General features: G+C 54.2%; 1 protein-coding gene across 2 annotated transcripts; it reads right to left on the reverse strand.

Annotated features, from left to right (window-relative positions):
* Window positions 1–11,061: 11,061 nt before the first annotated feature.
* FEZF2 (FEZ family zinc finger 2) lies at window positions 11,062–15,919 on the reverse strand. Of its 2 annotated transcripts, none has more exons than XM_077325011.1 (5): window positions 15,787–15,919; window positions 14,312–15,193; window positions 13,498–13,632; window positions 13,174–13,306; window positions 11,062–11,836 (listed from the first exon to the last, which is right to left on the reverse strand). In XM_077325011.1, the coding sequence occupies exons 2-5, from the start codon at window positions 15,188–15,190 to the stop codon at window positions 11,562–11,564; spliced, it is 1,422 nt and encodes a 473-aa protein (XP_077181126.1). In that variant the 5' UTR covers window positions 15,191–15,193; window positions 15,787–15,919; the 3' UTR covers window positions 11,062–11,561. The 2 variants fall into 2 exon arrangements, with proteins under 2 accessions (XP_077181126.1, XP_077181125.1); XM_077325010.1 differs by lacking the exon at window positions 15,787–15,919 and adding an exon at window positions 15,522–15,776.
* Window positions 15,920–16,389: the final 470 nt, after the last annotated feature.

Here is a 16,389-nt window from a genome sequence, read left to right on the forward strand (position 1 = left end):
CCCCTCCCGATGGGGGCAGTTGAGGGCTCCACTCCATCCCCACAGCAGGGGCCTTTCTTTTCTTTTCCCCACCAGCTTTGAGCAGGCCTGTTTCAGATTGGCCTTTTTATGTTTGATCTAAAGAATAGTTGTTGGCCAATTCCGTCTTTTCATCACGGTTCTGCCAGGCCTAGATCCAAGCGGCTTGTCAGATGCTCATTAACTCCCCCTTTGGCTCTTTGCAGTGTGTCTCCCGAAGCTCATTGTGCCAAGAACTCGCGCTCCTTTCTCTCCCTTTCTCTGCTCCATCAGGGAGACAAATTACTTTCCAAAAAAAAAAGGGGGGGGGAGAAATCGCCAGGGACGGTTTAATGAGAATTTCTCCAGGGCTGGCTGGGGAAAGTGATGTCGTTAACATTCGGTGGACTTAATTGGACTTTTCTCTTCTGCCTCCTTCAAAAAAACTCCGGAGCTATCCTGTTAATCTCTCATTTGTAATCAATTGTGTTGACTCAACAAAAGTCTAGGTCTTCCTTTCTTCCTGTCCCAGACAATCCTTTGTTGCCTCTAAATGCCTCATTCTTGAGTGCTCCTGGTCTTGTAGATGGGCTCGATTGTTGACAGTTCATTATTGCGCTTTTGTCCTTTTAATCTCCCTCCCTGTGTTTTGCATGTGCATGCCTTAATGAGCTCCGTTGGCAATTAACATGTTTCTAACAGCAAACTGGTTGCTCAGACGTTTGGAGAGCCGGGTGCAGGGAAAAGGGCAACACAGCTGCCTGAAGGTTCTCCCCTTCCCAGCCCTTGTGGCTCCAGGCGCATCTCTGGCCTCTCTTAGGATGCACCTGGGATAACCTTCCTTCTCCCAAACCCGCCTCTCTCTTCTCCCCCCCCCCTCCACATCTCGGAAAGGGTTTGGGGGGGGGGGAGGAAGAGGTGAACATTTGGCCGGCTGGGAGGGGAGGCTTGTAACGTTCAGACAGGCAAATGGAGTTTGCACCCAAAGGGATTGGGTTTTTTTTTTGTTGTTGTTCAGGAGGGGGGGGGAGAAAGAAATCCACACGCCTGCAAATGCTGGCAAGTTTTAAAGTGTCATTCTTTACATAGAGGAACCTCTAACCCCCCCTTAGGCACTGGGCCTGTTCAAGCTGTTGTGTTCATGACTGTGGCTTTGGAAGAGGGTTCCCCCCCTTTTTAAAGAAAAAACAACAACAACAACTATATTATTTGAAGCTTGCTGGCAAGATTGCTGAAGTGTGAGCAGTCATGGACAGAAGAAACATCTTGTGGGGGAAAAGATAATTGGAGCCGTGTGTGTGTGTGTGTGTGTGTGTTTGTGTGTGTGTGTGTGTGTGTGTGAGTGAGGGGGGGAGGGGGGAGAGAGAGAGAGTCTGACAGAATTACCCTCCCCCTCAAATTTTGCATTTTAATATTGTGAGTAGCAAAGGATGCAGCAATGAATCAGTGTTAGAGCCCACTTTACTGTGGAGAGGTGAGCTTATTTGTTTATTTATTTATGGATTGCTCTGGCAAAAATGCAAGTCATGCCTGCATGGAAAGGAAAATTTATTTATTTTTTTCTTGGTAAGGTTGACGTTTCCCCCCCCCCCCATGTGTTGTGTACACATTTCCACAAGACTCACTGCGCAGGCATTACATGACATCCTTCTCAGACGGAAGGCACTCTTGTATACCAAACATCCAGTGGCCCAGCCTGTCTCATAGGAGCGTCCCATGTCCCTGGGGAAGGCCATGTGCTCCTGCGGGATGTGGTGATGACCCACGTCTTTGATGGGGTGTGCATGCTGTCCGTGGCTATGAGACTGGAATGGCGACATGGAACCTGTGTGCTCCAAGGCCTGCCTTGCAAAGCAGGTGGCTGGGGAGACAATGAAAGAGGTCTATAGTTTTGTTGCCCTGCCTGGGAACTTCTGGGGAGGTACCTGTTTGGCTGTTGCTGGACACAGTATCAATCCAACCAGGGGAGCTGTGTGCTCAGATTACAGAGGAGAGGGCAAAAGACCCAGCCCATGGCCCATTGAGATGAATTGAGTAGAAAGGCCTTTCTGAATAGTTCAGTTTTGAATATTTTGCAGAAGGTCAGAAGAGTGGGACCATTCCTGACCTCCACATGCAAGCCTGTCTGCAAGGTAGAGGCTACCATGGAGAAGACACATACATGCTTTCAAAATCTACTGCTACTGCTTTCGAAATCTCCTCACCTTTTTTCAAGGTACCCCTTCCCTCCAGTTTGGATTTCTCTGCCTGGATGAGGAGGACAATCTGATCCCAGTTCTGCATTGTAAACTGCCCTGAGCCTCAGGGGAGGGCGGTATATACGAATGAATGAATGAATGAATGAATGAATGAATGAATGAATGAATGAATGAATGAATGAATGAATGAATGAATGAATGAATGAATGAATGAATGAATGAATGAATGAATGAATGAATGAATGAATGAAATTGCTTCCCTTATTTTATCCAGAACCACCTATGTTTACGATCCCAGGTGGGATCACTCTTTAGCAACCTAGTTCCCTTTCTGCTGCCTTCACCTGCATCCCAGCACACACACAGTTGGTTTGTCCTCTCCCCCAATGTACCCCCACCACAGATGTGCTCATCTGAGCAAGGTCCTCTGCAGGTGCCAACCTGCCAGTGGGCAAAATCACCAACTCCTCATGTATGTGTCTTCTCCATGGTGGCCTCTACCTTGCAGACAGGCTTGCATGTGGAGGTCAGGAAGGCTCCCACTCTTCTGACCTTCTGCCAAATATTAAAAACTGAACTATTCAGAAAGGCCTTTCTACTCAGGCAACGGATTTGCAGTACACCAAATTTTCACAAAGTTTCTTAGATAAATTATTGCGGACTTAGGTCTTTATTATTGAAGCTGGCTTGCTGAACGAGGGGCTGGCTATGTAATTTTGGCATCATGCAATGTGTCATGCTAGTATTTATGCCTCGCTTCAGTTCTGTTTCTTAGATTTCCGATTGGGACGACAACCTGGATCCTATTGTATTGTTTCTTAAATATCCCATTTTGCGGCATTGGCTCACTCTGTATAATCTATGTAGAGTCCAAGTGAGAAAGTGAGAAAGGTAGACTATAAAGAAATACAAATAAATCTTCCTTTCATTCAGAAATCTCTTGCCACTCCTCAAGAGTCTCAGCTACCTTGGCTGGGGGAACTCCATCTAAGTCAGTTTTGTGAAACCCTGGCGTTTCTTGATGACCCTGGAAAGATTTCCTGAATAGGTGGGAGTTAATTAATTATTAGAGCCTCTTGTGGCGCAGGGTGGCGCAGACATGTTGTCTGAAGCTCTGACCATGAGGCTGGGAGTTTGATCCCAGCAGCCGGCTCAAGGTTGACTCAGCCTTCCATCCATCCGAGGTCAGTAAAATGAATACCCAACTTGCTGGGGGGCAAAACGGTAATGACTGGGGAAGGCACTGGCAAACCACCTTGTATTGAGTCTGCCAAGAAAACGCTAGATGGCGTCACCCCAAGGGTCAGACATGACTTGGTGCTTGCACAGAGGATACCTTTACCTTTTAAGAGGCTGTTGGTCTTGATGCAGTTTGTAATCTGACCAGAAGAAAGCAGAAGATTCCCCACATGTTTCTTCTTATCGATAGGCATGCACCCGTGTAATACGGCATCACAGGATCCCGTGAATTAGATGAATGAATTGTTCAGCACCCTGGAGGGATACGGCTTGGGCATGGCTTGTGATGACCAATAAGAGGGTCCAAAAGAAACGGCAATCTGGGGTTGGTGCTCGTAGATTTCCTCCAGAATTTGGAGCAGTGCTCTCTCCTTCACGTTGGTATGGATTGGGGACATGGACATGTGGAACCTAGAGTGGCAAATGCTGGTTAACTTGGCAACTTAACTGGATGACTTTGGCTCTCTTCCCCAACCGACCTTATGGAATGGGGTGGGTGATCCAATGAGATACGTTCACATCCCACATCCAACTCTGACTTCCTCTCAGAACAAGTCAAATATCAGGGCTCTCTCAGCCTCACCTCCCTCACGGGGTGTCTGTTGTGGCGAGAGGAAAGGGAAGGCGACTGTAAGCCGCTTTGAGCCTCCTTTGGGTAGAGAAAAGCGGCATATAAGAACCAAGTCTTCTTCTTCTTCTTCTTCAAATAGAGCTACATGGCATAACATCTATATGGAATAAGAAGTCATTCCCATTGCTGCCTGTGGTCCTCTTCCCAGTGATACGCTGTTTTGCGGACTTCTTTGCTCATTTTCATCATGATCTGTAGTAGGGGAGAGAGGACCACCAAATACCTGAAGGGTACTCACGTGGAAGATGGCAAGGACTGGGCTCACGAGGTCAAGACTCGATGGAATGGGCTTTGTAGCGAGAGGAGGGCCAGTGCTGGTTGTCTATGACAAGAGATGCGTGAAATGCTGTTTCCCTGCCCCAAGGGATGTGTGATGTTCAGAAGTAGGCTTCCTCTCCCATTCAGGTGATATCATTACTATATTTAAAATATCAGTTGGTTCTTATATGCCCCTTTTCTCTACCCGAAGGAGTCTCAAAGCGGCGTACAGTCGCCTTCCCTTTCCTCTCCCCACAACAGACACCCTGTGAGGGAGGTGAGGCTGAGAGAGCCCTGAGATAACTGAAGAAGATGAGTTGGTTCTTATATGCCCCTTTTCTTTACCCGAAGGAGTCTCAAAGAAGATGAGTTTTCTTATATGCCCCTTTTCTCTACCCGAAGGAGTGTCAAAGCGGCTTACAATCACCTTCCCTTTCCTCTCCCCACAACAGACACCCTGTGAGGTGGGTGAGGCTGAGAGAGCCCTGACATTCCTGCTTGGTCAGAACAGTTTTATCAGTGCCATGGCGAGCCCAAGGTCACCCACCTGGCTGCATGTGGGGGAGTGCAGAATCAAACCCGGCTCACCAGGTTAGAAGACCGCAGTCCTAACCACTACACCAAGCTGGCTCTGGGGACTGTGTGTCTGGATATTCTTTAAATGTTTTCTTTGGAAACTTCTCACTGTTTCCGAGTGTTTGTGGAGGTGGAAAGGAACAGGGAAAGCTACTCTCTCCTCCCCCTCCTCCTCCTACTCCCGCTCATTGCCCCTGGGATTTCTACAGCCCGTCCCCTTCAATACAAAACAAACAGCAAGGACCCTGCTCTCTCTAATCTGGTGATGCGTATGTGCGTTTTTATGTTTATTTTATTGATTCGATTGATAATACCGTTTGATTGCATCAAAGATTGTGCTCTTCTGGTAATACAGCACAGATCAAGACAAACTGGATGCGGTTGTCCATCCATCAGAAGCAGGCTTGGGTATCCTTTGGGGTGAGGCAGGGGGGCAGCCCACATTTGGTGATTTACCTGTATGTAAGTATGAGGCCAGGATGCCTTAATTCCTTGGGCTGAACTAGGCCTGTTGGGGTGATGCAGGTCCGACTGCTTTTACTCCAATCTTGAATTCACTGGGCCCGTACTGGTGATGTAAGTAGTCCTCCCATTCATCTGAAGTTGGAACAACCCAGGCCTAAAGTCTGCTGTGCAGACATTGAGGATGGGCTTCTCTGGCTGCTGATCCAGCACAGGCTGCAAAATGAGGGGGAAACAGAAGTGTCCTAAAACTCCTCTTTAAGAGCCTCTTGTGGTGCAGGCTGATAAGGCAGCAGACATGCAGTATGAAAGCTCTGCCCATGGGGCTGGGAGTTCAATCCCAGCAGCTGGCTCAAGGTTGACTCAGCCTTCCATCCTTCCGAGGTCGGTAAAATGAGTACCCAGCATGCTGGGGGGTAAACGGTAATGACTGGAGAAGGCACTGGCAAACCACCCCGTATTGAGTCTGCCATGAAAACGCTAGAGGGTGTCACCCCAAGGGTCAGACATGACTCAGTGCTTGCACAGGGGATACCTTTACCTATAAAACTCCTCTTTATTTTTGACCTAAGAGCCAGTGCGATGGAGTGGTTAAGAACGACAGCCTTTAATCTGGAGAAATGGGTTTGATTCCCTCTCCTACTCCATGTTCATCCAGCTTGGGTAACCTTGGGCCAGTCACAAAGCTCTCTGAACCTCACCTACCTCATAAAGTACCTGCTGTGGGAGAGGAAGGGGAGGTGATTTCGCGTCCCCACTCTGCCATGATGAAGCAGGTGGATACTGGGGCGCTCAGGTTCATTCTCCACCAAACCTGCCTTGCAGGTTTGTTGTGAGAAAGAGGAGGAAGCAACAGGAACCACCTCGATCTCCTTGGGGGCAGGGTGGAACAGAATGGGAACTGATGGGTAAAAGCAGCAAGTTTTAACAAATCTAAGTCACCAGGGGAAAGCTCTGCTCCAGGCATTGGAGAGCTTCCGGAAGGGACTGCGACAGCAGGCCAAAGGAACCAGGACATCTCCAAAAGACAAGGATGGATGGATCAGTCCATTCAGCTTCACTGCTGGGGACAACCAGTGGTACCCCGGTCAGCAGTGCTGCGCAGGGGTTTCGTGCTGCTCACCCACGGCTTTGGAGGGTCCCCAAGCTGTAGCGTGGAAGAGTCACCTGACTCCAGCTGCTGTTCAATGTGGTGGGACGGCAGGCACCGTTGCCCCACTCGTTCCCGTTGTGCTTCGAGGGTCTGCATTTAGTCTGCGTTTCTGCAATTGCAGTCTCGTGTGAAATATCACCTTTCCAGGTGTAACGGAGACGAGGGCTGGGTGCTAAAACATACAGAAGGAGCGAGCCTTTTTTGAGCACTCTACCAGGCTGAAAATGCTGGAGTAGCACCTCTAAATAAACAGCCCACAAAGGGCTCCTCCAGGGGCTCCTAAAATGCCACCTGCCCCCCCCCCTCACACACACACACACACATACACCGCAAGAATCTTGGCTCCTGTTGAAATCACAGAGAGATTGGAATCCGATCTCAACAGGAGCTGTGTTTTGAAAAGGGTCCACGGAGCCTGGTGGAGAAGCTGCCAGGAAAACCTCCTTGCGATCCCTGAAGAGTCCGGGGGAGAGGGGGAAAGGGTTTCCTTCGGGGGAGCCAAAGATGCCCACCAGGAAGCTCCCTTCCCCTGAGCATGCCTGACAGTGTCTCCATTAACCTCCCTGGATGTCTTCTCCTCCACGCCCCACCTAGCTCTCTTGGCATCAAACTCCCTTGTGCACTTGGCTTTCGATACAGAAGGGAAGCGACAATTCCGCATCGATGTCTTAAAAAAAACATTTCCTCCTAACCGTTCGTTGCGTCCCTCTGCCTTCCACTGACCACAGGGAATGGCGGGGAAAGAGGGCATTTGCTCTGCCACAGAGTGCGCATCTCCCCCCCCCCTCCCGCTCCCAAAGGGTTTCAAAGCAGTCGAATGCTTTGGGCGTGTAAATTCCGAGCTGTCTGTCAGAAGGGAAGGAAATGTCACTGGGAAGTTAAGAGGAAGAATTCCCTAGAAAAAACTATATAATCTGTGGATGTCCCTGGGATCAAAAGCAAAAATCCCATCATGTAACCGTTGGGCTGGAGAGCAGAGGTGCCCACATAAGGGGAGGGGGGACTAATGAGATGTGTGCCCATTGTAAGGGGAACAGTTTGGACCCCCCCCATCAGGATAATGGAACCTTCGATCAGATCTTGGCAACTAAGTGGAGCTGGCTCTGGTTCGTATTTGAATGGGAATACCAGGGTCGTAACATGAAGGCCCGCAATGGCCACACACCTCTTCCCTTGAAAACCCTGCCCACGGGGTCCCATAAATCAGCTGTGACTTGGCCGAACCAGCAGTGTTGGGGGCCGGGGGGGGGGGGGACGCTCACAGGTTTTCATACCAAGACTTCCTTCTGGATACATGGGGGGGGGGAACAGCTTGGGGAAAATACATTTTGTTAAGAAGATATTCACTGCAGCCGAGTGCTTACACTGGAAAGCTCACACCTTGAATAAATCTTTGTTGGTCTTAAAGGTGCCGCTGGACTCTGATTTCGTTTTGTTGTGATCCCACTCTGTTGGCGATTGGAGGAAGGATGTAGCAACTTAAAAAAAAAAAGCGGTTCTTAAAAAGTGGATCCAAAGACATAACATGAACAATCAAAATCTCAATCTTAAACTCTCTGCTGGGAGGGGGGAAAGAAGGCACACCCTTGTGGACTTCCTTGCCACTGTTTCCGCATCGGTTTCCAGCCATCGTACCGAGGGCACAGGCTCCTCTTGACCTGCTTGCAGATTGTGGCATGCCCAGCAGCCAGTCGGATGTGCCAGGTCAAAGGCGATGCATTTTCCCCCTTTCTGCCTGAATCAGCCTTGTAGGTCGAGGGGAACGGGGGAGAGCAGGCCCAAACCTTCCGTAAAATTCAGGTTCCCGTGAATGTCATTGCGGAATCAACACGGCAGCATCCCCCGAAATTCTCCAGGGGCCACGAGGGCAGCAGAGCACACAGCTGCATTTCCAGTTAAGGAACTCAGGTCGTAGAGGGGTCTCTGCCAGCTGGAACAGAGGATACCGGACTAGCAAAGCAGTATTTACAGATATACTGCCTCTGAGTAAGGAAGTTTTATCGAGCTGATCTGCCCGATGCGAACCCAGTGGAAACCCTACTGTACGAAAACGATACGGAAGCCTGCTAGGAATTGACATTTTGAATGGCAGAAGCTTTAGGACTTGGAGGGTCTCAGAAGCACCAGAACCAAAGTTGCTCTGGGTTTGCTGATGTCAGTGTCAATCGTGGATGGTGGGCTGGAGGGAAAGAGCATAGCAGCCTGGGGACTGTGGCTGCAGGCCCGTTTGGTTCTTCCAGTTAAAAGGACAACAAATCAAGGCATGTAATGGCCACTCACCCACCGCTACGGTCACAACAGCAGGTTGGAGATGATTCCATTACATAGAATCATAGAATCATAGAGTTGGAAGGAGCCATCTAGGTAATCTAGTCCAACCCCCTGCTCAATGCAGGATCAGCCCAAAGCATTACCAAACAGTTAAAGTTGTTCAAAAGACTAAAGAAACTTTGGAGACAACTCAACTCACCTCCCCCTCCCTGCCTTCCCCGTCCACCCCCAGCTAGGCTGTTATTTTAAGCCTGAAAGGACGGATTTGCTCCAGCTGCCTGAGACAAGCAGCGAAATGAGCTTCAGGCCTGGCTTAATTGTGAGTGAGGGAGATCTTCAGGGGAATATTGGGGGGGGGGGGGCAGAAAAAATCCTCATCACTGGGGATCCACATCCACAGAGGGCTGGGGCAGAAATCTGTCTTGCCATGGAGTCTTGTGGTACCCGTTTAGATTTTTTTTAAAAAAGAAGTAATATTCAATGCAAAGTTAGGCCAATCTAAACCCGTTGGCCTCATTCTACACAACCTGAAGTAATTCTGCATAGGACTGCCATGTAAACGCCCCCCCCCCCCTCTCCCTCTCATTTCATCCCTTCCCTGCTGAATTGGCATTTTTTTGCACAAGAACTTTCTTTCCACGTAGATATAGTGGTCCAAAGTGGTGGCCCCTCATAGGAGGGCCAATCTTCTCAGGCAGCGTCTCTCCTTCCATAGACGGTATCCAAGAGAGCGATCCTAAGCAGATCCGGCCCTACTGACAGTGGAGCTGACTCTTAAGAAGGCCTTGGGGGGGGGGGGGAGGAAGTGAAGGGAACCGGTGCTTGCGAATTTCCACTGGGGGGTCTGCTGGGTCTCCCGGGCCCCCTGGCTGGAAGGGCCTCCTTCCCCGCTGGGCGAAGCAGGGGGCAGGCTTCGGAGGCGTCCGGGTCCATCGGGCAGCTGGATGCGGGCCGAATCCGCCCGGCCGCACGGAGGGGGCTCCGTTGGACGGGGCGGGCGCCCGGCGCGTCTCCTGCGCGCTCCGATGACCCCTCTCGGCCGGCCGGGCCCGCTGGGGCTGATGACTGTAATGCGGAGTGAAGGGCCGGGCTTGGCGCTCTTCATTTGGGTCATTACTCCGAAAGCGGGCGAGAGAGATCGTTTCATTAGCGTTCAAGGGGCAGCGAAGGGGGGGGGGGGCGAGCAAGGAAAAGACGCAGAGAGAAGGAGGGAGAGGGGGGGGGGGAGGGAGAGGGGGGGGAGGGAGAGAGAGGCCAGCCGTTCGGGAAATGACTTAACTGCGCCTTAATTGAGAGACCCCCAAAAGGTGGCACGTTAGGGGCGGCGGGGACACGGGCGAAGCTTCCAAAGGCCCTCTGGCGTGATTCTTATTTAAGGGCTAATTTTGTATTCCCCCCCCCCCTCACACACACGCACACCCACCCCGTGTGCAGGGATGGAAGGGAGCCACCAAGATGGGGAGCTGTCTCTATGCTAACCCGGAGATGAGGGGACAGGGCGGAGGGAGGGAGAATTGGTGGTGGGTGTTGGTGGCAGACGCCCGCCGGGGGGGGGGAGGGAAGGAGGGGCGCGATTTGGCAGTGCTGCGCTGCCTCTCCTCGCCTGCCGGGAGAGGATTTCCCTCCCCCCCCCTTCCCGGGCCAGGATTTCCGAACTTGGGAAGCGAAATGAATGGGGCGAGGCGTGTGTCCTCCCCGTCTCCCAATTGTGGGTTTGTGCCGTTCCGGAGATCGTCTCCGCTGAGCATTTTGGGCAGGCGGCGCGGGACAGCCCGCCTCTGCGGACCCGACTGAAAGCAGCCAGCCCAGGCCTCCCCATTTGGAGGGGCGCCCCCTCCCAGGACGGCCCCACCCTCCCCCCACCCCCTCCTGCCTTTTCAATCCTTCCGCCACTCCGCATACCCGAATCTCCCACCCCTGCGCCGCCAGTCGGGTTCACACTGCAAATCGAATTCGCCTCCCCGCTCCGGATTTCGATTCAACTCGACCCCCGGGTCCCCAGCCGGACGGTGCGCGACTCACCCGCCGTCAGCGAACGAGGAGAGCCGATCCACGGAGACTGTCAGGAGAGATCTCCGGCCGACGGGGGTGGGGGTTGGGAGAATCCTGCCCCCCCCCCCCGCCATCATCTCTGCTCAAAAGTCTTCTTAATGTTGGAACAAAAAAATCAATCTTTCTATAAAATATATACTCTACATTCTCTCTCTATACGCTCATAGCCCTTTAATCATCTATCTATATAAAGTTAGGGCAGAGGGCCAAAAGAGTCCTATTAAACGACTTTTTTTATTGCCTCGTAGATGATATATTCCTTATCCGTGTGTACATTAAAATTTTAATTTACAAGCCTATATACATCTATATCACACACCCATATGTACAGAAGGGGCCTTTCCCTTGGCTCGCCTGGAGGCCGGTGAAAGAAAGAAAGAAAGAAAGAAAGAAAGAAAGAAAGAAAGAAAGAAAGAAAGAAAGAAAGAAAGAAAGAAAGAAAGAAAGAAAGAAAGAAAGAAAGAAAGAAGCCAAGGCTTCTGTAAGACCCACCGCCAGCACTGGCGCTTTAAATAAGTCTCCTTTTATATAGATATTTAATTTATAGCTCTCTATCTCTTTATGTATATATATATATATATATTATATATGTGTGCATTTGTACATATATGTACACGGGGGGAACTCCCAAGTTTGTGAGTGAAGCAGATAGTCTTGGCCGCGGGGAAGGGGGATTCCGTCCCCCCAGGCCTCCGGGACGGTCTCTGGGGGTGCCCGCGGGCGCCTAACTGGGCCCGGTCCGCGAGAGCTCCTTGGTGGCGGGCGTGGCGGCGGCGGCGGCGGCGGCGGCGGGGGAGTCGTGGAGCTTGCGCACGTGCTTCTTGAGGTCAAAGTTCCGGCAGAAGCCCTTGCCGCAGGTGAGGCAGGTGAAGGGCTTCTTGTCGTTGTGCGTGTGCATGTGGAAGGTGAGGTTGTAGATTTGGTGGAAGGCCTTGTTGCAGATGGTGCACTTGTACTGCTTCTCGCCGCTGTGCGTGAGCTTGTGGTTCTTGTAATTCCCTGCCGGGGACACAGAAAGCTGGAGGTGAGGGTGGCTTTTTTGGTTTTTAAGGGTGAGTGTTTTTCTCTCTCTCCCCTCCCACACTCTCCCCCCCGCCTTTTCTCCCCCAAATCTAGGCCTTCCCCCTTCTTCCTTTTATCCCCCCCCTCGCCCCGCTTTTCTTCTTCTTCTTCTTCTCCTCCTCCTCCTCCTCGCAAGGCGAGGCTTTTTCCTGCGGGAGGCGAGCGCTTTCTGTGGCCTGGCTTCATTAAGGAAGTGTCCTGCCAAGGGACGGTCAAGAAGTTGTCAAACTTGGTCTGCGTCAAGGGCCAGGCGCCCCGCAACCGGCGAATTAAGAAATTAGAGGCCGGGTCAGCGTCCTGACCCGCAGCAAACGGGAGAGCCTGGATGAGGCCCAGGAGAAGCAGGGAGGGCGGGAAGTGCGTGTCGGGAGGGGGCCGGAGGGGGGGGGGATCGAGAGACCGACGGGGCGGCCACACATCCCAATGCAAAAACCGCCTTCGGTTGGGAAACGGCGAGGAAATTTGGGGAGGGGACAGCCCGGGGAGGGGACAGCCTTTGGCCAACTGGATTTCTGCCTCTGTGGCGCTCGGGTAAGCACAAGGGGGCCCCACCAAAGCCGCGATGGCAAAAGGGATCGAGCCAAAAACTCCCGCCTTTGAAAAGCGCTTCCTTGTTGGAAAGGCAGCGCGCGAAGCCGACAAGCTTCATCGGCTAACGCTTTCGTCTCGGCCGGATCGTGCCCTTAGCTGGCATCGCCGTTAATGCCGAATGACAGCTTTGACTTTGAGTTAGTCTTTCGCGGCCGCCTCAAGGCAACCCCTCCCCCGCAGGGCATTTGGGGGGGGGATGAGAAGGAGTGAGAGGGGGGGGGTTGTACTGGGAGGATGGGAAACTCGCCGCCCGGAGCGCCGGGGCTCCTTCCAGGCAACGCGAAAGAACGGCGGGAGGATTCGGCTCCGAACCTTCGCGACGTTCCATTTGGAACCTTCCGAACGTTCCTTTTAGAACGTTCAGCGCAGCCTGGAGCCGAAATTGACCAGACGGTGGGAAAATCCTCTGGAAATTATTTCCCGCTGCCTTGGCGCTACCGTTTTGTTTTCTCTAAGCCTCCCTTCCAATCAACAATTTTCTCGTCTTTAGTTTTCAAAATTACCCGGTGCAAATAAAACCTGACAACCCCCCCTCCCCGGAGCTGGAAAATTTTTTTTATAAAGTTTAACAACAACAACAACAACAACACAATTCCCTCTAAATTTCCCACCAAGAGCGGGAGAAAGACCATCCACATCAAATCACATTTTGTAAGGAACAAATCCCAAACCACCCAAATTACCTTTTTGATGGAATCCTTTGCCGCAAAACTCGCACACGAACGGTTTGTAGCCCGCGTGGATCCGAATGTGAGTGTTTAACGTGGAACTTCTATTGAAAGCTTTCCCACATTGGTTACACTTATGAGGTTTCTCCTACGGCGGGGAGAGAACATTTTAAAGACAGACGAAGGGGCAGAAGAACGGGCAGGAAAACTTTCTGTCTCCCCGCACCCTACTCCCGATCGTCCCCCAGGCCCGAGCCCGAGCCGAGGAAACGTCGGCTTGGCGGGGGGGGGGGGGGGCAAACCAAGACAGGCGAGCGGGTAGCTCGGGAGCTGGCCTACCTGCGTGTGGATGATTTTGTGTCTACAGAGGGTGCTGGCCTGGCGGAAGCCTTTCCCACACACTTTGCAAACGAACGGTCTGGCGCCCGTGTGAACCGGCATGTGGCGCGTGAGGTTGTAATGGGCATTGAACACCTACGAGGAAACACAACGCGGGCAAGCGCGCTCAGCCCCCGGGGAAAGGGCGCCCTACTTCTTCTTCCAGGAGCCCGGCGGGAGGCAGAGGGGGGGAGATTTCGTTCTGGGGAGGGGGGGGGATGAGGCGGTGGGGAGACCTTGGTGCCAGAGGCGGAGCTGGATTCTAGTCTTGCCCTGCTGGGCGCCAGTGCGTTTACTTTGTTCACAGGCCATCTCAGTCCTCCCCCCTCTCCATAAAGCTCCTTGGCATCTTAGGGTGGGCCGAGCGTCAGGCGCTTCACGGCAAGAGGCAGTTTCGATCGGCCTTTGCCCGGATGGCTCCGGCGATACGCTCGCTAGGTGTTTCCCACGACGGGGGCGGCCGAGGAGTCCCCTGTCCAGGTCCCAGCTCTGCCCCGGAACTCCCTGACAGGCCCTTGGCAGGCCTCCCCACGCGCTGGGCCAGCAGCCCACAGCCCCCTGTAGCGCAAGTGCGCCAGGCCGTCGAGGATTGCCCTGGCAGGGACCGACGGGGCTTCCAAGCCTGTGCAGGTCTACCGAGGAGAAGCCCTCTCGCCTCCACCAGGTGGTCGGGCGAGAAAGACTCCCCTCTTCGGAGGAGGAAATGTCCTGCCCGAGGCCCTCCGGCGCGCCTTTCCCATCCCGTCCCGTCCCTTCCCCGCGGCCGCTGCCCTACCTTGCCGCACACTTCGCAGGTGAAGTTCTTGGGCTTGCCGTCGGCGTTGGTTGCGGCCCCGGCGCTGGCGGCGCCGAGCTTGGCTTGCTGCGCCTTGAGGCCGTTCCTGTCGGCGGCCAGCGCCGTGTTCTCCTTCATGACCTGGTCGAGCTGGCCGGGCAGGCGCTCCTTGTGCGGGAACTGGGCGGTGGGGAACTTGTCCGGCGGCGCCAGGCCGGCCAGCTTGGCGTTCTCCAGCAGGAAGAGCTTCTGGTGCGCCGAGAGGGCAGCGGCGGCGGCGGCAGCGGCGGCCGGGCCGGGCGAGTGGAGCAGGCTGGAGGGGAAGAGCTGGCCCGGCAGCAGCTCCGACGGGTGGTACGAGGCCGACTCCAGGTAGTTGAAGTAGTAGAGGCCGGCGGGCGGCATGGCCAGCGCCTGGTTGATGGCCTGCGGCTTGATCACGCGGCCCGGGCCGGCCGGGGCCAGCGGCGGTGGCGGCGGCGGCGGCTGCAGGTCGCCTCCCTTGCAGCACACGCCGCAGTTGGCTTTGCAAAAGGCCGCCGCCGCCGTCGAGCAATGGCGCAGGCTGTTTTTCCAGAGCTCCGAGTAGCTGCTGAGCAGCGTCTTGGCGGGCGCCTCGTAGCCGGCCAGCGGCTGGATGGGGATCACGCAAGGGATGGGCGAGCACAGGCCCAGCAGCTTCTTGTGGGGCGAGGCGCTGCGCCGCGCTTCGAAGGCGGCGGCGGCGGCGGGCTTGTGGGGCGGCGGCGGCGGCGGCTCCGAGCCTTTGGCCATGATGCGCTCGATGGAGAAGGCCAGCGTCTTGGACGGGTTGGCGGCTCCGGGCCGGACGCAGGGCGAGGCGGGCATGACGGTCTCCAGCGACGCCGACGAGGCCATTCTCTGGGGCAGGGCAACGGGAGGCAGAGAAGCAGAGACCCGGACGCGTGAAGAGCGGCCAGACGTCGCCCATGCAAACCCGATCACATCGGGACGGCCGCGGGAGACGCCGCCACTGGGCCAGCGTCCCTCCCCACCGCCACGGCCACCTCCGCCGCCGCCACCTCCATCCTCACAATGGAGAGCTTAGAAGGGAGGCAGGCGCGGCTGGGTCCTCCGGCTCAGCATTCCAGCAAAACCCGTTGACAAATCAATTTAATCCGCACCCCTCCCGCCTGCCCTCCCCCCATCCCCTCCCCTCCCCCCCCCCAGCCCAGCCTCCCCCATTTACATTCAAAGGCGGACGAGCAAAGGCGCGCGGGGAGAGCGACGGCTCGCGGCTCATTGCGCACAACGTGGCGCAAAGTCCCCGGCCAACTCCGCGCAAAGCCCTGCCGGAGCGGGCCAGGTGGGTGGGTGGGGGAGAGAGGGAGAGACAGGCGGGGAGGGGGCAGCCCTTCAGCCCCCCCCCTAGCCCCCTCTTTCTCTGGGCCCGCACGGGGTTCTGGTGGGCGGGGACGGGGCGGGCGGGAAAGCCCGGCCGGGAATGAGCTTACCTTGGCCCAAGACGCATCCAGAGTGCCGGCCGTGCGCTGGCCGCGCTGTCAGATTGGGATAACCAACATCTTCCCGAGCGTCAGATCGCTGTCGCTTACATTTAAAGCTGACATCACATGGAGTCACTTGGAGCAGAATGACATGGGATTTTGGCCACCGTGGACGGGCGGGGAGGAGGGGGAGAGACGTCGGGGAGGGAGGGGGGAGGGAGGGAGGGAAAGAGGGAGTTTCTTTTCCCAGCCAAACAGTTCTTCAGTTCAAGTCCTGGACTGGGGTGGTTTATTTTGTTTGTTTCTAATGGGAGGGGCAGGAGAAAGGACCCCCCCTCCTTTCCCATGTAAGGCACACCCTTGCTTTCTTGCAAGGGGACGGGAGGGGGGGGGGGAGCTTGCGAAAGCAGAGAAACCGGGTTTTTGTTGTTGTTGTTTTTTTATTTTGTTTTTGCATGCGGCGAATGAAGAAAGGGAAGTGCGATTCGCGAGTTGAGCGCCAAGCCGTAAAAAGCCACCGAGAAGCGGGAAGAGGAATTGTCTTTATTTAAAGAAGGGGGGGGGGGAGGGAAAAGGAGCGTGGCGGGAGGGTACAAGAAGAAGAGCAGTTTT

The sequence above is a fragment of the Paroedura picta genome, chromosome 3 (assembly GCF_049243985.1).
Source record: "Paroedura picta isolate Pp20150507F chromosome 3, Ppicta_v3.0, whole genome shotgun sequence".
NCBI classification, from domain to species: domain Eukaryota; kingdom Metazoa; phylum Chordata; class Lepidosauria; order Squamata; family Gekkonidae; genus Paroedura; species Paroedura picta.

Bases quoted from the DNA above. Each gene is read 5' to 3' on its own strand.
- FEZF2 (XM_077325010.1), bottom strand. From the start codon at position 15,575: ATGAGCCGCGAGCCGTCGCTCTCCCCGCGCGCCTTTGCTCGTCCGCCT. The intron at 13,633-14,311 runs GTAGGGCAGCGG...GTTTCCTCGTAG, and splicing joins CCTGCGAAGTGTGCGGCAAG to GTGTTCAATGCCCATTACAA. The intron at 11,837-13,173 runs GTAATTTGGGTG...TGTCCCCGGCAG, and splicing joins CAAAGGATTCCATCAAAAAG to GGAATTACAAGAACCACAAG.